At 34.7% G+C, this 21,324-nt stretch overlaps 1 protein-coding gene across 1 annotated transcript in view; it reads left to right on the top strand.

The window, feature by feature from the left end:
• Positions 1-19,559, top strand: part of CDS1 (CDP-diacylglycerol synthase 1) — a 50,068-nt gene extending 30,509 nt beyond the window's left edge. Inside the window, exons 6-13 of the mRNA XM_011356330.1 lie at positions 4,300-4,358; positions 6,030-6,112; positions 7,408-7,495; positions 9,469-9,537; positions 11,429-11,581; positions 13,101-13,220; positions 15,117-15,220; positions 18,928-19,559. Coding sequence (XP_011354632.1) covers positions 4,300-4,358; positions 6,030-6,112; positions 7,408-7,495; positions 9,469-9,537; positions 11,429-11,581; positions 13,101-13,220; positions 15,117-15,220; positions 18,928-19,057 — 806 coding nt within the window. The 3' untranslated portion in view covers positions 19,058-19,559. The remainder of the gene's footprint in view (positions 1-4,299; positions 4,359-6,029; positions 6,113-7,407; positions 7,496-9,468; positions 9,538-11,428; positions 11,582-13,100; positions 13,221-15,116; positions 15,221-18,927) is intronic.
• The last annotated feature ends 1,765 nt before the right edge of the window (positions 19,560-21,324 follow it).

The raw sequence follows: 21,324 nt of genomic DNA, 5'->3' as shown, positions 1-21,324 counted from the left end.
AAATATGGTCCTATTAGACCATAAGCACCAATTTGTGAGTCTCTTGTTTTTTTTTTAATTCCCAGTGCCTAGCGAAGGGTCTGGCATTTAAATTCCCAATACATATTTGCTGGATGAATGGTCAAGAAACTGAGAACATGCACATCCATACACAGTGCTTCATAGAACGACTTTCTCAGCATCTTTGTTTTGTTTGCTGAGTCTTGAGGCCATACTGGTAATCACTGAAGTGGTTAGCAACATTCATGGGCTTACTCTAGCAAATGGGGTTAGACTTTAAAATAGGAGTGAGGAAATAGAGAGCGTGCTATGTTGACATATTTGTACCATTCTCTCAAATCTTTGGAATTCTTTTAGTTGAACAATATTCCAAGGGTCCTGTCAAAATTTTAGTTCCGACTTTGGAAAATATAGGTCTTAGCAGATTTAAAAGGCAGAGACAGCCCAAGTTGTTTCACTGAGTTACATTTTATTAAAATGTAGGTGTCCCCAGGTCTGACCCCTCACCAAGACCCACAAGATTGCATGACTTGTTTAATATCATACAAAATGACTCACTGACTAGGACCTGGAAGTCATTTTGATGTTTATATAATTTTTGTTGTAAAGTGAATTTAACTGATAGCAATGAGAAAAACAGTGACACTGAAAATACTATGACAAACATTTCCTCTAGAGTCTAGATATATTTTCAAAAGACCTTGGCGATTTGGATTTGGGGCTCTTTAGAAACCAGAGCACCCATGTGATTACATGTCTAGTAGTGATAGGTGAATAAGCTTAAGATTTTTGGCCTTAATGTCATTAGCTTACTATCTCTTACCATCAACTAGTGGTTTTGTTTTGTTTTGGCTTGTATTTATGTGTAGCTAATGCTTTTAATTTCTTTTTAAAAACCTTAAAAAGAAGGTGTGACTTAAATATAATACTTTGAATTCAAGAAAACCAATGGACATATAAAATTATAGTTATATTAATGCATAGTTAAGATTTTCCCCTCAAACATCCTGAATATCTTCTACTTCAAAGTATGTTGATGAAATCTTAGAAAGATGTCACAAATAACTATTTACAAAAGACTGTCTCCAAAACCACTTGCAGTTTTTGAGTTAAAGACTATTAGAAACTATACGCATGCTACTGTTATTCTACACCTGAAACTCACCATGAAGATTAATAGAAAACTTGTAGCTAATATAATGGTTGGTTTATGTGACAAATTCTACATGCATATTCACTTAACCTTTTTTAAAACAACTCAGATGTAGTCTAATGTCTGAACATGGGCACAGATAATGCTGTGCCCTTCTGAATTTATTTAACATGATGTTTGAAACATTTTGGAGTTTTGATTGTTATATAAGTGTAATGAAAACTATAGCCACAGGAAAGAATGAGGGATGAGTCAGTAAGCTCCAACATTTAATCCTGAGTCCATCTTCAAGTCTGTTTTTTGAATTAAGGACTAATAAATTGGTTAATCACCAATAGTAGATTTTTAAAACTTTGTTATGATTTTATATTTTTCTGTCTCTTCAACTAGATTATGAATCGATATTCAATAAAAATCGAATAGAAATCGAATAAAAATACCTATCTTAGTTTTTATAACTTGTGTATGGTACATCTTAAATGCTCAATAAAAATTTTTTGATTGTCCATTTTTTCTGAAATTCCATGTTTTGTACTTTTCAATGTCTTTTTCCCCCCTTTATTTCTCCTGACTACTTTAGAAATCTCTTTTTTTGCTCCTTTTGAATATACCTCTCTTTAGTCCATTGGGTAACTGGATCTACCTAACCACCTGGGAACTCCTCGATGCTAGGCAACAGGATGTACACATCTTTGTACGGTGATCAGTCAGTGTAATTAAACATAATTAGGTATCAAGAACTGTATGTTAGGAAGCATTTTCAGTGAATACTTTTATTTACAATACTGTAACAAACCTTATGATTATTTTTGGAATTATAACCATATAAATACTTGTGTAATTAGGTGAAAAATAAAGCTATGGATTCAAATATACAGTTATCTTTTCCATAGATTTATTAAAATATAGTATATATGTATTTTTACACATTTAAACATAAAACATACACATAACTTTATGGGTGTGAATGAAAAAGCAAATTTATGTATTTCTTTTTTCAGATTCTTTTTTTCTTTTTGTCCTTAAATAAAGGGTTTATTGAGCCCGATGCTAGCCAGAAAAGGGACCATGTCCCAGGACATACAGTCAAAACTACCAGCAGCAGGATTAGATGGGGAAGATGAACATGTCCCCATATTGTTTTTCTTAAAGGAAATTTAACTTCAGATGTGCTAAGAAAATACTTGACACCCTTCCCTCCCCCTGCAAACTGAGAGACCTGTATCATCTTAATGTGTCTAGGAGTCAGATAATTATATTTTCTATTAGAGCACTCTAAAAAGCTGCATGTTACCGGTCGATTTAATGGTGAAATTGGAACAGGTAAAAATGAGTTGCCCAGACTATCCTGGATAAAACCACCATTACGAAAATATTGAATGATTCTGCTGGTAATTTTGTTTGAAGAAATGCTTGAGAGTGAATGGTTTTATATGATTTCAACATAGAGAAAACCATACATGTTGGAGTAGTATATGTGAGGAGATAATTCATAGTTAATGAAGTTGAGAAGTTCCCAGGCTTGTGCTGGGAGTCAGAGGGGTCCTGTTTGGATAGAAGGGGAGATTCTAGAGGCATCTGTCTTGTCTCTTTGTTGTTATCCCGTTAACTTCTGAATCAAGTCCAGTCTACATTCGTCCCCTTAACCATGGGCCAGTGGCATAAAACGGCATAGAAATTACATTCTTACGTGAGCCATAAGATAAGTTTACTTGCTATAGAAGAAAAATTTTAAAGCAATTATTTGTAAGAGGTCTTTTGAACTACCGATTTCAGTGCCATGAATTTCACGTTTTAACCCCACCCTTCCCGCTTTCTTTCAGTCTCTCAAGAAAATGACATTTGGCTTTCAGTTGTGCCTCTACTCAGAAAACGGTTCCATATTTCTTTTGTAGTTCAGCCTGTCAGATTATTTTATAGGTGACGAGTAGGAGGTGAGGTAGGATCTGGGAACCAGTATGCATTCTCTCCTTTGTCACCATTTCAAATCAGTCATCAAAGTATAGCTGAAGGCAGCTGCTCTTTTATTCTTTGCTCTGGTCGGGGTAGTAGCAGCCTTGCTTACTCTAGTGGGTAGAGTTGCCTTGGTAAGTAAACTTGGATATACAAAGTATAGTATTTATTTCATATGGGATAGATTAGTTGACAATTCGTTTTCTATCTCAGAGAACTCTCTAAAGATCTTGCGAAAACAGAATGTATGGTGACTGTTAATCTGAAATTAAACCTGGTTTATGCATTTCCAGTATCTACCTCTGTAAAAATATTTATCTTTAAAATTTTACTGATATATTGGGCAAAAAGTGCTTCATATTGCCTCCTATTAATATGCGATTGTTAGATTTTACTTAATTAGGTAGAACTTTATTTAATAAAATTTTATTCTAATAAATTCGTAGGATATAAACATAAACACAAATGCTGTTTGTAAAATTTGAAATTAAGAGTTTTATATTTTACTATAATTATTATTGTTCTGAGAGATTTGTCATTCTTAACTTGAATCTTGCTGATAAAGGTTTATGGAACTGCATGACTGTTAAGGGTCAGTAGTATCTGAGGGTTTAACTGCTTTTTAACCCTATGATACTCAGTAAATTAATAAAGTCCTTTGTGCATTTTTTTTCATCTGTAAAATGGAGATAATGATAGGTACCTACATCATAGGGATGTTGGAATGATTAAATAAGTTAACACTTGTAAAATGCTTAGACATGAGCCTGAAACATAATAAGTGTTCAGTAGATGTCAGCTGCTATAATAATTATTAGTTTTTGTATGATGCAGACATTGAAACATTCTGTACATATACTTGATGGATTGATATGCCAAATAAATTTTATTCAGCCGAAACTCAAGGTCTGTTTTTCCATGTCCACATGTTATCAAGAACTAATTCACTTAATGTAAGGAGTGTTTATTGAATTTCTGCTATGGAATATATTAGGCATTTTGGAGCATACAAAATTGTTTCTCTCAAGAAACTTTTACTTAAAATGCTTAATATAAAAGTAGGAGAGATGGCATATGAGTAAGTGGCCCGAGTATACTGGATGTGGTGTAGAAAACTGGCTTATTTGAGCTCAATGAATCATACACTTTGTAACAAATTGTACAACAAGCACGTGATTTTTGTTCTTGAACAGGTTTCTGCATGTTTGTGCTGAGCTTGGTAAAGAAACATTATCGACTGCAGTTTTATATGGTATGTATTAACCATTACTCTTTTGTCACTATATATCATAAAAACCCTTACTTTTTTTTTTTTTTTTTTTTTTGGTGGTAATTGATGCCTAAATGCGAGGGACATTTCGGTTTTGGATGACTACTAAATACAAAGGTTAAAGTTGAAACATTTTTGAGAATTTTAAAATTTTAACTGTTTCCAATATTTCCTAAAAACATTTTCTTTGAATATTTTCAAAGGCTATAAAATTAAAACCAAGTATTTGGATTCCCTAAGTTTGTAGAAATCTGAAGCATTTTCATAGTTTCCTGAACAGTAAGTCAGTCTGGGAAGTGTCTACCATTTTTCTGTACGGGAAGTTGCTATGTTTTACTTGTTCTCAGTTCAGCATAAAGGGATCAGAGTATATATTTTCTTGGTAGATGTGGTTAGTCGTACAGTTGCATAATTCTTTTTGGTCTAAGGTATTTTATTCAGTTTATCATTGAACAGTGTTTGTTTTATGAAATTTATCCCTTTATATGATGAACTTCTCTTATTTCTTTAAAAGGTGGCTAATTATAAGACTGTAAAATGAAAAATATAGTATTTAGATTTGTGAATTCATGAATCAGTAAGGCTTTGTTTTGGATTTGAAATATATTTTCCTATTCTTTTATGCTCTGCTTTTCTCCATCATGACTTTCTGCTGAGTATTAATGCTGAGAAATTATAATATTATTACATTTCTAATTTCTGGAGCCATTGAGGGGAAAAGAATAAAATTCTTGGTGAAAAATCTAGAAACCATCAAGACAAATTAGAAATAATAGAATCTGCAATGAAAATATAAATGGTGCCTATTGGGGGAAAAAATCATTTATGCTTTTTTAAACAACTAGGGTAAAAGAGAATTGGATCCTTTAAGCAGATAAAATAAAACACCAATATGTTACTTGCCGAAATAGAAACTAGATTTATTATGAATAAATCAAAATCCTAAGAATGTCAAAGAGTCATTTTATAAATTCCAATCAAAATTATAACACCGGTACGTAGAAACATTAGCTTTTTTTTTGTTCGTATTTTACTCATACTAGTGATACTAGAAGTCACTAAAGCGGCCATCTCTCAGGCTAGATCAAATTGGAACAAAAGAGGCCTTTGAAAATTTGAAATTGAATTCTGTCATTGAACAGAGAAGTGAAGATCAACTTTCAAGTATGAAAAGATGGAGTTTAAGGGCGAGTGATCCCTGCTGGTTTGAATCTTTTGAAGTTAGAAATAACTTGATGGGTAAAAGTTACTAAAATAAACGCTCAAAGGAAAATAGAGTTTAGCATTTTTAATAACTGTAGAATGCAGCCAGAGCAAAATGTTCCTCTCTAAGTGCCATTACACCATTAATTTCTCGTTATTTTAATGATTCAAAGATTATGAGTTTGTGATTTTTTAAATTTATCTCAGTATTATTAGCATTACATTTGTGTATAAATTGAGATTAGTTTTCAAAAATGTTTTCATAGTTCTAAGGTTCCAGTAGGCACGAAAATGAATGTAATTTGCTAATGCCATTTATTTTATATGACCTCATCTTACAAAATTTAACCAAAAGTCATGCTAAAATTTGTGTTTAAAAATTGCTATTGCTTTCTGGACCGCACTGATCAGTTGTGTTAACTAATTGTTGTGTTGTCGGGCTATTAACAGTTCGCATGGACTCATGTCACTTTACTGATAACAGTTACTCAGTCACATCTTGTCATCCAAAATCTGTTTGAAGGCATGATATGGTAAGGGAGCAGTATTATGCTGCTTTATATTTATAGCACTTTTAAAGCTCTTTCACATTGGACAGCGTCTTATAGATTTCTACTGAAAGTTACTATTTGTTGTTGCTCTGTTCCATTTTAAATACCTTCCTGAGTTTTGTTTACTATTTGACACCCGAAGACAAACACTTTAACAAGTGGAAATCTTCTTTATTCAGGTTCCAATTAAAATGTAGAAAGTCTTATAAAGGTGACAGACAATTGCATTTTCGGTTTTACTACATTTTAATATGAGTTTTTTATAAAGCATAGCTTTTAAAAAGAGCATGTTATGTACGTGGAATGCAAAAAGGGCATGCAAGTTTGTTTGCAAACAGTGTGCTGGCAGTGCTTTTTCTCTAGGTAAGAGTTAGGTAGGTTCTGTCTACTCTACCCACTGTGTATGTATCTAGGAGTGGGTGTCCAGATTTCGGGTATATGGAATAATTTGCTATATTGCAATGGCTTGCAGATTCAGAAAGCATTTTTATGAGTTAAAAATTAGTTTAAAATTATAAAAATTATTATTACTTAAAAATTAGAGTGGAGAAAAATGATATGAAGAAATCTGACCATATTTTTCCAAATTCTTCTAAAACCTATTAAAGTCCTTTACAGTTGATTGGTTTTGTAAAAATAAATTATTCCCTTGACAGCTTTGTGTTTTTTACCAAGAGTGTGTGTGTGTGTGTGTGTGTGTGTGTGTGTGTGTGTGTGTGTACACATGTAAACAGAATCATTTTAAGATTGTCTTCCATTTACAAACTTTTAATCGATGTGGGGGTAGTTGCTAAAATTAGGTTCTGTACAATTAATAAGGTTTAATGCAACTGTAGGTTAAGATAGAATTCAAATTGATAATTTTTACTGAAAGATTTTGTATTAAGAGCTTGGTATAAATTTGTCAGATTACAATATCTAAACAAATGACTCATTTCCATTTTGAAAGGCTGATTTTTAAAAATTCTTTATACTATTATGACTTATTCCTCATGACACTAAAATTTCAAATTCCATAGCTATAGAAATTATTTAATATTAAAATTAAGTTATTTAATATCTTAGCAATATTCTCCTGGTATGTTTATTTATAAATTTTGCTCTGCTTAATTGCTAAATGCACAAATTTGGTTGATATGTAATATTCCTAATAATATTGGGGAAGTGTTACATAATTCAAGCGTTATTATATTGGTTCATTATGAGTCATAATCCACATAAATATTTATCACTGCTTCATATGAACTATTTTCTGCTTTATTTTTTTTTTTTTTAAGGTTCCTTGTCCCAATATCAAGTGTTATCTGCAATGATATAACCGCTTACCTTTTTGGATTTTTTTTTGGGAGAACTCCATTAATTAAGGTAATGGAAAAATATCACAAGCAAGCTACTACAATAACCTTAAAGATTAGCCATTGGAGGAAATTTCCAACAACTTAGTGCTGTTGCACATTTTTTATTTCCAAGGTGCTTTGATTTTCTTTAGCTGCACTTAGCAGCCAGAATGTAGGGGCAGTGAGCCATATTTCCTGATGATGCCATTTGGGTTCTTCATCAACTATTCCGTTGGTTCCTCAGTAAGGACTTGACTCTATCAGTTATTCTTTCTCTCATGAAGGCTCATTATCTTGCTGCTGGTTTCTTTCCTTCAGCTATTGTGTAGTTCTTCTTTATTCTACTCCCCAGCAGCTCTATAAAAAAGCCTTTCTTTAACCCTGCTCTCCCTCAGCTGTCTCATCTACTCCATCTTTTTAACTTTCTGAAAGTGTACATTACATTATTTTTACATACTCATGTCTATTTGTAAGACTTTTACACATAATTCATTTCAAAAAGGAATTGAGGCCCTACAATAAAATACTGATAATGCAATTAATGAGGAAAAGAAAATACATGTGAGCAGACCATGTTGTTTTGCCTTAGATTTGGTTCTTTTTATAGTTAGTAGAGGCGAAGAAGGAAATTAATTACATTATAAGTTCTCATTTGGGGGGAAGAAAGAAACAAACCAATTCTTCATGGAAAATTAGACCTTGTCTTTCAAAAAACTTTCTATAAATTTTTACCTACAAAGGAGTCCAGCACACAGCATCAGGCTGAGCTGTAGAGATACAAGCAAGCTATATATATTTTTAAAGGTTCTAAAACTGCTTGAGCACAAGAGCAAGTAATTAGGTATTCGAGGCTTCTATACCGGCTTAGGAAGCCTTCAGAGAGGCTGTTAATGGCTGTAGAAAACTCTCACTGTCTGATTTTGAACATAGACTTCTAGTAGATTTACCAGGCTGGAGTACTTGTATAATATACTCGGATGTAATTAAGTAAGTTCACCCCTCAATCCATATGCTACAGACCAATTTAATTTGATAAGCTATCTTTAAAATAATCAGCAGACACATTTATATTGTAGTCAACTCCCACTTAGTGACAATAATACCGAATTATCCTAGGAGAAGGTATATATCAGTCCCTTTGCTATATGGTAGAATTGTCAGATTTGTTAAGAAACCATTTCTACCAAACCCCTTGGCTTTGAGCTTTATGAACATCATGACAAGAGGTCTATGAAGAGGTCGGTCATACGGCTTAGCTATCACTTGTTTCTATCTGCAGAAACTTTTCTCGAATATTTTTTTGGCTTCTGCCCTGTTGTTCCACTGAAAGAATCCTCACAGAAGCCATCAGTGATCTCCAGATGACCAATCCTCCTACATCAGTCCTTATTTCATTGGGCACCTCAGGCAGACAGTACAGTCCACTCCTAACTCTTACTCCTGCCTCTGTATCACCCAGTTCTAGACTTTCCTCCAGCTTTCACTCCCTGAATGCTCCATCAATTGAGAAGCAATAGCTCTAATCTGAAACACAATATCTATTCTCAGAAGCACACCCTTTTCCTTTCTTCATGGAGATAGACATAGATTGTGACCAAAGGGGGAAGGATATGTGAACACTTACGGAGCACATACTGTATCTGAGATTGTGGACCATTTTGCCATTTCAGGAAGAGGTCTGATGTATGCATGACCTTTTGGGAACATGTGGAAATATGGCATGCTGCAATGTCCATGCTTTGTTATACTCATTCTGTTTTTGGTGTATGTCAAATGTTTAGGGCCTAAACATTTGTTAGATGCTGTTAGAATGATTTGCACAGATAAATCAGGATCTTGAAATGAAGGAAAAAGGGCTGCAGAGCCATTCCAGTAAGAAAAAAGTCAGGGTAGATAGATGTACAAGGTATTGTGGGAATTCATTGACATAGTTTGCATATGTATTATGTGTTTTATGAGTGCAGTAAATAATTCTTTTTAATTTTATTTGGCCTTTTCTAGTTGTCTCCTAAAAAGACTTGGGAAGGATTCATTGGTGGTTTCTTTTCCACAGTCGTGTTCGGATTCATTGTGAGTTTTACTGGGATTTTTATTTTATTTATATTTTGAAGAGTGGTAGCAAGTTTTTATCAGTCTATCTTAAACCTAAAAGATAAAAGAATTAAACCACAAAATGCTAATAAGGTATTTATTGAAACCCACTAAACAGAATCTATTCTGTACTCCAGTAGCTCTCATCCTGGCTTCTTATCAGAATCACCTGGGGAGCTTGTACAAAAATCTGTTCCAGCCTTATCCCAGGTCAATTAACTCTCCCAGTGGGTTCTAATATACAACTAGGCCTTGAGACCTGCTGCTGGGCTGTTGTGTTTTGGTGGTTTCTGACAGCTGTTCTGCCTTGTGGGGGACATGGTTGCTGGACTGGTGGTGGCTTGGAGTAAAAGCAGAGAATGCAAATGATGTTGAAGAGCTCTGCTTCCTTAACACACGCTGCTACTTGGCTTATTAGCGAGTGCTTACTGCTGTGAGGCCAATTTGCAGGAAATGTTTGTTAAAAATATTTGATGTTCACTTTTAGCCGTGAACAACGGATCTCATTAATGTTCTGAAAATTAGTTTACAGTTATGGAATTCAGGTTTTTATTAAAAGGTATTTCATGAGAATCAATAAAGGTACATTAAAATGGCTGGATATAAGATAAATATCCAAAAAAAAGTTACGGTCAAGAAGTTTAATTTTTAAGAGCCTAGATCCTGACAGTTCTAGAATATATTCCATAGCCAAATATAGAGTAACTAGTAACAACATGGAGCTTTGAGAGGGAACAAATATACAAATAAGCGAAAATGTATCAGGTTCCTGGATGGGAAAACCATCATAATTCCTGTTTAATTTAAAAGTTTAGTTTATTCTCAGTGAAAATTCTAATAGAATTTGGTAAAATCAATCCAATGTTTATGTCGAATATTGATGAGATAATAATTGATGTATAGATAATGAAAAGGGATCTGGTCTTGTTCAATATTCATGCCTTACGAAGCAGGGATAATTATAACATTGTTAAGTTAAATAATACTATAAAAATTTGGTATTAAAGACTAATTTAGAAATACTATGAGAATAGTCATATCATTGGAAGAAAATAAAGAGCTACCCTATAAGAATGTAATGCATGACGAAATAATGAGGGAAATTATATATCTTTTTACTAAATGATTTCGAGTAAACTGGTTGTTTGGAAGCAAAATTAGTTTATATCTATTCCTAGTGTCATATTTGCACTTCTGTTAACCATTTTTGAGCAATATAATGGGGTGAATGGCTGCAAAATAAAAGAGAAAAACCTGTTATCTAGCAATATATGTTTATAATAAGATTTTTTTTTTTTAACTATGTTTTTCCATGGCTGAGGACAGCTGTCTTAAAAATCGCAGTGATGTGGCCAGGGAAAGACTAAAGTTTTCTGGGTTGGTCAAGAACAATAGTGTTTTTCACCTGTACTTTAAAAAAAATAATAATAATAATTTTAAATCACTGGTTATTTATTAATTGATAAAATATAACCTATGCAATGAACTTCAGTCGTACTCTCCCATACCTTAATAATTGTTAGCTTCTGCTAACATTATGTGTACTTTGGAAAAGTAAAACCCCTCTATAATTCTTATTTTAATGTTCACATCAGCTTATTTTTCTCTCTAACCTCAACCTATTTTAATCGTAGTCATAGACAGATAGTCTCATTGATTTCCAAAGCCTTTTGTTTTCCAGTGGTTTTTCATGGTCTTTTATTGGGTCAGTGATTACCATCTAACTTTGAGAATACATAGCAGAATATGAATGCAAAGAAATTTTGGTATTCTAGCTCTGACCTTTCTGCTGACACACACACACACACACACACATACACACACACAGTTTTTCATTCAATTTTTCATGAACTCTTGCTTCGTTATTCAGGCCGCCTACGTGTTATCCAAATACCAGTACTTTGTCTGCCCAGTGGAATACCGAAGCGATGTGAACTCCTTCGTTACAGAATGTGAACCCTCAGAACTTTTCCAGCTTCACAGTTATTCACTTCCTCCCTTTCTAAAGGCAGTGTTGAGACAGGTAAGATAAATGTGGTTAGGGACCCTCTATCCCAAAGATTAAGCTTCATTTAAAAGTAGGATTAGGATTTTTTTCCAGAAATTGATTTCTGTAGAATTGTTAATTCTGCGATATAGAAGTGGCTTCACTGTCTTCTTAGCATCAATAATATGTTCTATTCCTTTGTAATTTTCCTGTCTTGAACATAAAATTAATATTACTGTCATAAACCAGTTGTTTATTAGGAATATACTTGCCTAATGGTTTGAATGCTGATGGTAATTTATCTTGTATTTGTTTTGAAAACATTTTTGACATTCCTTAGATTTCTACAAATTGAATGTTACATTGAGTTTCACATGTCAAGGGCATGAATTGACTCAGTTTAAAAATTAATTAAAATTCACCAGCTCAAAGATTTCTTAATTTTTAGGGGACCTTTACTAGTACAGAAAGCTGTTGCTCCTAAAAATCAATTTTTCTTCCAAAAGTACAGTGCTACCACTTAAAGGCAACGTTGAAGTCTCACAATAAAGGATGCTGACATTCTGCCCAGTAGAACCCTGCTGATCCATGCCATCAGGACTGGTGGGTGGTTAACTGAAAATGGAGAATCAAATAATTGTGTGTACATACACATATGTGCATGTGTCTATCTGAAACATTTGATTAAGTAAAGCCTATAAGTTTTGAGAATCAGGTTAACCAACAAATTCTTTCTCTTCTTGAGTGTTCAATACATGGTTTCCAAGAATTTTTCAATGTCCAAGCTATCTGTTATCTGCTATAAAACTTTTCGATGCTGCCAATCTTGGATTAGGGGCAAGGCCATTGCTTTGAAAACAGGTCCAAAGACTGGTGTTCTTAACAAAGGCTGTAAAACCACACCTGTTATGCATTCTGTACAATTTGTAGTTTCAGTTTATTTAAAGTGGAGCAAGAACTAAGAATTTACCAAATAATTGGCAGATGTCTCAGTTTCTGTGATCTCTTCTGCAAATCTTTTATCATCTTGCTGATGCTCATTTTGATAATCTTTTTTTAAGCAACTTATTTTCACGTGTTTCCACGGCATTTCACTTAGTTTTAAGAGAAAGCCCAATTTTCCCCTCACTTTGCCACATAAAATTAAAGTGAAATAAAATACAAAATTAAAACATTATGTAATTACCAAAAAAAGTACTACTGTTAAAAAACAAATACAGAAATTAACTCAACTGATTCTTGGTAAGCTTGCAACTCAAGTGTTGAAAAAGTTTCTAGATGAACTGAAAAGTAGCCTATTAGCTGCAAAATTTTAGTGTGCCAGGTGTGGTCAATATGCATAAAGAGGGAATGGAGAATGTTGGCTAAGTAGAGGATGATAATGACAGCTTACAATGTATTTTTCTCCCATGATTCTGAAAGTTTGTGAAATTAACAAAAATGTGATATATGATTTGACTTACTGTTTATGTCATGGTTCTTAGTTTAGGTAGCATGCTCAAATACAACTTTAATTCAGTTAGCTCCAACCTTTCCCCTCTTTTTCCCTCTTTAGGAAACAGTGAGCTTGTATCCTTTCCAGATACACAGCATTGCTCTTTCAACGTTTGCATCTTTGATTGGTCCATTCGGAGGCTTCTTTGCCAGTGGATTCAAAAGAGCTTTCAAAATCAAGGTGTGTGTTCAGATGGTTACATTATTAGAGAATATGATTAGAGAATGAAATATGGTTGGAATGTGGTTCTCTATTTGCTTCACACATTAAGCCCCTGAGCAAAAACTTTTACATTCTGTTTGTTCAGCCTCATATAAATGTTTCCTGGCTGATTTAAATGTATTCTTTTTTATTAGGTTTTGGTCATGCCATGTTAACACATTTCATGGTGTCATGTTAGCTGCTTTTATAGAAATGGCACGTGTCACTTAATGTTGGGACAAGCATAGAATCTTGGTCCTACAAGTGCTCATCCAAGAATCCAGTCATGAATTGTCTGAGGTTTAGTGTCTTACCATAGTCTCACTTGAAGGGACATGCAGGAGAGCCTTCGGATATGTAACTGTTCATTCTACCAGATCAGGGTCAGCAAACTCATTCTCTAAAGGGCCAAATCATATGCTTATTAATCATATTGCAACTACTCAATGCTGCCATTATAGTGTGAAAGCCCCATGGACAGTATATCAGTGAATGGTGGGTTTTAATAAAACTTTATTTATAAACACAAGCAGTGGGCTGGATTTGGGCTGTGGGGCATAGTTTGTTAATCTCATATTTAGTGCCAGATACTTAAAATTACCTTTTAAAATCAGATTCTCATAAAGCAACATGTATTTGCCATATTATCTCAGCTCTCTTCACATGGCTTCACTAAGTTAAGATTGAACGTTGTGCCATTAGAAGTTAGTGGCTGCTGAAGGTTGGGGTGGGGAAGGGTCAGGACCAGTCTCTTGGAGGAGGTGGCATTTGAGCAGAAATCTGAGAAAAGGCGAATGAGTCCTGCAGAGAAATCTAAGGAAGAGAGTGCCAGTGAGTACAGAGCAGCAGAGGGACTTAGCCTGTTTGAAGGGGAGCAAGCACAGTGTGGCTGCGGTAAAGAGTAGATCCGGCTGCAGAGCTTGGTAGGGTTGGGTCAAGTAGGGACCCAGAAGCCAGGTAAATAAATGAACTCAGTTACGACTTGCAATGGGTCAGCTACTATGTTAGGTGGGATGCAGTATTCAAATGTGTGTAAGATGTCCTTGTTCTCAAGATGCTGACCACATACTAGGGGCGATTGTACACGTCCACAAAGAACCGCAGCAATAGCCGTGCATGATGAGTGTCCTGTAAAGGCTGTCCATGGCAGAGTGGAATTGAGTTACCATGGCTCTCTTATGCTTCATTTAGTATGGAAGAGAGGGAAGGAAATCTGTTGGCAAAAATTAACCAAAGAATTTCTCAGTAACTGTTTTGAACAGAGAGGTGTTATATTTAGAATGGTATTTTCTTTAACGGTCTCCAATCCAAGGTTTCTTGTTCAATAGTAAGACTTTTTTTTGCTAAAAAGTCTAAAATGAAGGTGTAATTGCTGTTGCATTTTAGATGTTTTCAGGTTGCCTGAGTAAACTAGAAGAGGAATTAGTCATTGCCATTTCTTGGGCACTCACACAGATGTACAGTCTATTTGCAGAGGCTTACTAACCATTCCTCAATTTGGCTATTTAATGGACTGTGTCTCAAGTGAACTGTCTATTTTGAACTATCTATTTTGATTTTCTTTTTACCCTTAAACACTTAAATAAAGAATATTTATCATAATAGTAAGATGTTTATTTCAGAGTAAGAACTGTGAGTTAAATATGAGTTAGAACCAGTTGTACCTCTGTCAACAACCCTAAAATAGCTTTCCAAATAGTTTCTACTTAAATAGAAAAGTATGCTATTGTTTCAGTAAGTTTGTATTTGGTGGAGAAATCCAACAGTAAAATATTTTCTGTAGTGTCTATGATGCCAAAGAAACATTTACAGATAGGAATTTTACAGCGAGTGATTTTTTAAAAAAATTATTAATATGTTTGTTTGCTTCTGAAGGATTTTGCAAACACCATTCCTGGACATGGTGGGATAATGGACAGATTTGATTGTCAGTATTTGATGGCAACGTTTGTGCATGTCTACATCACAAGTTTTATAAGGTACTTTTAGATTTTTAAAAACTGTTTTATTAGATGATTTCTTGAAGTTTTTCATTTCCACAGCCATTAGTTTGAATGAGTTACTTTTTGTGTCAGTGGTAAGCTATACTATCAGAAGAGAATGGTGGCCCCTGTTGTATCGCACCGTGGCCCCGAGCAGTATGGTTAAATTATACTTATTTCACATACATTTGGACAACTTAAAACAACAGTAGTTTGTGTGATGGTTTTTATAGGGCCAAGTTAAAATCCATTTAATATGGATTGGAAAACCAGAAGATTTAATTTCTCAACTCTGAGTATGACAATGAGACTCAATACAAAAAATTAAAAAGGAGGACATAATTCATTTAGTCCATCAATTAGTGCTTGAGGGCCCATTATGTGTTGGGAAATGTTCTAGGCACAGATATAGCTAAGAACTAAACAAACCAAATTCCTGCCCTCAGGGCTGATGTTCTCATTAGAAAGTGGGAGGGAAAAGGTGCAGAAGTAGAAAATAAAACAAATCAGTATAGCTTGTTAGGTGGTTATAAGTAAGTACCACAGAGGAAGTGGGCCCAGGGATTATGGTTGTGTGTGGGGGGCGGGGTGGTTTATTCTTGTTTTATAACCTTAATGATTTGAATCTGCCCGAAAATGCCAGTTTGGGATATGAAAGCTAACCACATCAACCACATGCTAACTTTATTTTCCATGCTAGTGCCATAGAGAATATGTATTTCCTTCATAGTGTTATGTGGATTGAAACTCATAGATAGATAGATAGATAGATAGATAGATAGATAGATAGATAGATAGATAGATAGATCCCTAAATATATATTTTAAATATGTCCATAGCAGCCTGAGAATTTTTATATTAACACTTATTTTTCTTGAGCAGTCTTTTAGGAATTTATAATTTCATTAATCTTTTCAAAGAATCAAATTCTGACCTTGTCAACTTTCTCTGCTGTATATTTGTTTTCTATTTCACTGATGTCTTCTCACCTTTCATTCCTCCATCTTTAGGGTCAATTTGCTATTCTTTCTTGAGCTTCTTGAGATAAAGCTTAGCTTATTGATTTTCAGGCTTCTTGTCTAATATATTCATCTAAGACTACAAATTTCCTTTTAAGTACTCTTTATTTTCATCCTACATGTTGTATTTGTATTTTCATTATTCGTTACAAATATTTTCTGATTTCTAGTATATTCTCTTTGACACATGCATTATTTATAAGTGTATTGATTAGTTTCCAAACAAATGGAGATTTTTCTCATTCTCCTTCTATTGATTTTTACCTTGATACCACTATGGTCAGAAAACATGCTCTTTATTATTTCAGTATTTAACATTTGTTGAGACTTGCTTTATGTACCAGTATATTGTCTTTTCAGTTACATGTTCCATGTGCATATGAACCGAATGTACATTCTACAGTTTCTGGATGGCATGTTGTATATGTCAGCTGAGTGAAGTTTAGCTAAATCTTGTGTACTGATTGTTTTGTGTTTTTTTTTCCTGTCCACTTGTTCTACTACAGTTCAAAGAGAGAGCTTTGCCAGAATCTCTCACTATGATTGTAAATTTACCTACTCTTATTTTTAATTCTTTTTGCTTTATGTATTTTGCAGTATTATTTAAGTGTACACACATTTAGGACTGTCATATCTCCCTCTTGAATTGCTCCTAATGTCATTATATAATGTCCATCTTTATATACTATTTGCTTAAAACCTGTTTTGGATATTAGAATAACTACATCAGTCTTCTTTTGGTTAGTGTTTGCATAGCATTTCTTTCTCTATCCTTGTATTTTTTTTTTTAGCATTCTTTTATCCTTATAGGGAAAGCATATGACAAGCATAAAGATGGATTTTGTTTGTTTTTATAAACCAGTTGACAATCTTTGTCTTTTTATTTGGAGGATTTAATAGATTTATATGATTTATTATACTGATATAGTTGAATATTAGTAATTAGTGGTTAAATCCTTAGAACTCTTTAAGAAGATGGCAACTTTTAGGGCCCTAATTCCTACTTTTTGTTTTTGATATGCTGTTCTCCCAGTAGAGAGAAGTCCTGCTGAGCCATGTCGTCTGCCATTTGAAAGCAAATATTTAGTCTCTTAGAAGTACGGTGCCAGGATGCACCTAGCTGGGAGCACCTGCTGACATCATTTTGCATTTAGCTGAACTTGCTAGAATAGCCTTCTTTTTCTCTGTGGGCCCCGATTCTGGGTTTATGTTACAAAGTTACTGAATCTTTTGAAGAAATGTAAGGCCAGCCGTGTCCTGACTTGAGTAGATGGTGGCTGTGAGAGACATCCAATTGGCTGCAGGTTTTTGGCAAATGAATTGAGCCATGTGCATGAAGGTGATTCATGGGATGGTTAAATCCACATATTGTACAATTTTTTAAATCCAAGATTTTTGTTGCGAGATCACTATAATAGCAGGCATTTCTTTGTTGCTGGGTTTTCTACTTCCTATAATTGCATTTGAACCAAATAGTCTTATTGTGAGCCATAAATTTAGCTACCCGTGTAAATGTTTTTTTACCATTCTCTATGTATTACATCTTGCTTTATCCCATTCAAGTCAACTGCAGAAATTAACAACGAACAATACATATAGATTCACTTCTGATTAGGTTCATTCTGAAAATGACAAAATAGCACTTTAGAAGATCACAAAGGTGATCTCCAGTGTGTAAATGAGTTGAGTTCTAGAGCCCAGGGGATAGGAAACTGTAATCCCTCAACTATAATAGCGTCACTGCAGGGAAAGGTGTGAGGGTAGGAGCCCTTGGCCAGACTTTCTCTCACTCAGAGTGCACCACTGATGGGTGGCAAGAGAAGGGCTGGAGCAGAGCTGGTGGAGGATCTGACAGAAAGGGAGCTGCTTGAGGAGAGCTCCCTGCGCTGGCTGTCGAGTGTACCGTGTCACTGCCTTTAGTTACTTCAGTTCTACCTGGGTTCATTTCCTCCCTCCCAGGACTACTGGGAAGGTGGGTGAGCAGGGCAGGGCTCTCCTCCTCCTCGGTCTCCTTTCAACTAGAGCAGATCCACTTTTGTTTCTTATATTGGGGTTTACCTAAGACTTTTCTTTGTCCAAAGTCTGTGGCACCTATAGTAGATCTCAGGTAGGAGCAAGGCTCTGAATCTTTGTGTCCTGTCTCTTGAACATTCCTAGTTCCTCAGGGGGTATTTCTTCCACAAAATACATTTCCATTGTTGGAAATTTCTTTGAATCTAAAAATTTTAAGCATATTTTCATGTCTTCTTTTGATTTATCCTCACCCACCAGGAATTTTGCTCTTTTCCAGACAAGATAGTTTTTGTGTCTTGTCCAAACTCAGGATTTGTTATCTATCCCCACCTCTAACGCAGGTGGCCCTTTTAAGAATTTTTGTAGAACTTAGATCTGCACCCGCTATCTTGCCTAGCATTGTTCTTCGGTTTTGTGTTTGTGCATTTTTACCACATCTAGGCTGCACGCCTCTTAACCGAGAATTTTTCCCTACCATTGACACTAAAATTGGGCATTAAAGTGAGCTCTGATCAAGAGCTGTTTCAATTCTGTAAAGACTGCTTCTCTATAAATTCTGTAAAGACTGCTTCTGTATAAAGACTGCTTACTTTAAATTGTGGGTATATGCTTCCCTTAGCTCTCTGAACAGCATGGACTTTGACTTTTCTGCCTTTTTTTTTTTTAAATCAGGGGTCCAAATCCCAGCAAAGTGTTACAGCAGTTGTTGGTGCTTCAACCAGAACAGCAGTTAAATATTTATAAAACCCTGAAGACTCATCTCATTGAGAAAGGAATCCTACAGCCCACCTTGAAGGTATAACTGGATCCAGAGAGGGAAGGACTGAACTGACAATAAGGAATTCTACAGGAAAGCACTGACAGATCAAATTTTGTAAATGTACGGAAAAATGATTGAAAATGCAATAGATTGAAGACTTATAGACATGAATGTTTCTTCTCTGAAATTACTGTGAATATTTAACACTTACTTGATCTAAGTTATGAAATAAGTAGCAAATTGTCATCAAAATATCCTGTACTTTTTCTAAAGTGTATTTTCTGACGTTAACTTCCTTCCCTTTACCTGCCATTTTCATAATTTAAAAGACTTGCATTTTAAAGAGTCAAACACTATAAAATGGGTAAATTGAGGATGTCTTAAGATTACATCTGCCAGTGTGCCCTTTGCACAAATATTTACTTTTGCACTTGGAGCTGCTCTCAATTTTAGCAAAATGTTTTATGTAAGGCACAATAGGAAGTTAGTTCTCTTGCACTTCCTACTCTTGGTCTGAAGTATTTTCTGAAAGGCTGAATTGGATCCAAAAAAAAAAAAGGTAAGTAATCATTTGTCAGGGAAAAACATTCCACTTTTAGGTAGGTCTGAAATTCAAGAGAAGGAGGCTGAAATTTCCACCATCACTGGCTTGCTAGAAAGGGCAGACAATCAGACTGTACTTCTGATAAAGTTGTTTGTAAAAACAAACCTCACAAACCTTTTCAAGAGAAACAAAGGAAATTCTGCTACGAAGAACATAATGTATACATTGTCTACAGATTATTTCCACAGATAACAATAGCTCAGGAAACAGCATAAAGACATGTGGCACAGCCACCTCTTGGTCAAGTTCTCTGCTTGTCATTGTTTTCTAGTGAACTGGTTTCTGTAAGTTCTGTAGCCATAAGCACAAAGGTCAAAATGTAGGGTAGTGAGTAGGAGTGGTGGCTGAAGCAGACAGGGGGGTCTGCCAACGAGAGTGACCCGTCTCTCGATAAGGCTGTGCATGCCTGTGTCCTGGGTGCCTTCCGGTTCCCTGTGCAAAACAGTGGACACTCACCTGGCAAGAAGGAAGATCTGCCTGGAGACCCAATCCCAGACTAACTCCATGGTAGTGGCTAATCTCTGTTCCATTCGTCTTTACATCATGTCATAATACCTGAGGACATCGGCTAATGAAATTTTTCTTCCAAGAATGAAAATCAAGCAGAAGTGATTCTCACCAAGAACAAAAAGCACACAAACGCCAAACCTTTCCTCTAGTGGACTGGACACTGTAACCAGATGAGGATAAATTTCTTATCAGTAAACGTAAATAAGCTACTGTAGCTGTGTGCTCTCTGAAACCGTGTTTATTGTATTGAAGAGTCAGCAATAAACCTTTGAAAATTGCCTGTTGCTCCTTGGCTAAATGTTCAGAGAGGAGAAATACATATATTTTAAAGAATGTTTTGCTAATGAAAAGAGTAAATATTTTTGTTTTAATCAGAAACAGATTTCGATTATTTTATATTTCTGTTCTACTAATATACCTACAATAAAAGATTGTAGATATGCCTGGGTTCCACGATAGATATTCCTGGGATGTAATCTGTAACTAGCGGCTTCATCATGTGCAGTACATGATTATGGTAGATGCAGTGAAACTCAGTACCAAGAGTCTGTTATCTTGGTTTGATATGTATTCAGTCAATTCATTACCACTGGATGTGTTCAGTCAGCGTTGTTTCAAACTATTTCATAAAAACCTAGAATTGGCATTGGAAATGTTACTATAAAAGGTAATGATCACTTTTAAAATCAGGCTACCTACAAGTTAATTTTCAGCATCTCTCTTTATTTGCCTCATGAAAGTTCCAAATGTTGATCACAAAGGAATTTAACATACCAGAATTTTTTTAAAAATGAAAATTGTATAATAGGAATTTACATTGAAAACTTGGTGGTTTGCACAACAAGAACTCCTTGGAGATCCACAGTTCTGCCTGCATTTTTCTTTAAAGTGATTGGTGAGGCACTGCAATACAAAATTATAAGAGAGCATTACTGAATACATGTGTTATAAAATCAATATTATAAACAAAATATTAAGCTAGAAATATTTAGGGCCACAATAATAGCTTTCCTCAAATATACTTTGAGCTGGATGTACATTATTCTATATATAAAAATAAATTTTTAACAGCTCTAAAGTACCTTTTTAGTGTACTTTTGTAGCATGTATATTAAAATAGAATATATTTTACAAAAGATAGCCATAAAACCCTGACTTTGATCATTTTTCATATTTGCACTGTGAATAGGGCTTA

The sequence above is a fragment of the Pteropus vampyrus genome, unplaced genomic scaffold, assembly GCF_000151845.1.
Source record: "Pteropus vampyrus isolate Shadow unplaced genomic scaffold, Pvam_2.0 Scaffold25, whole genome shotgun sequence".
Taxonomy (NCBI): domain Eukaryota; kingdom Metazoa; phylum Chordata; class Mammalia; order Chiroptera; family Pteropodidae; genus Pteropus; species Pteropus vampyrus.
The sequence above is the reverse complement of the archived record's forward strand: the minus strand, read 5'-3'. Positions and strand labels throughout refer to the sequence as shown.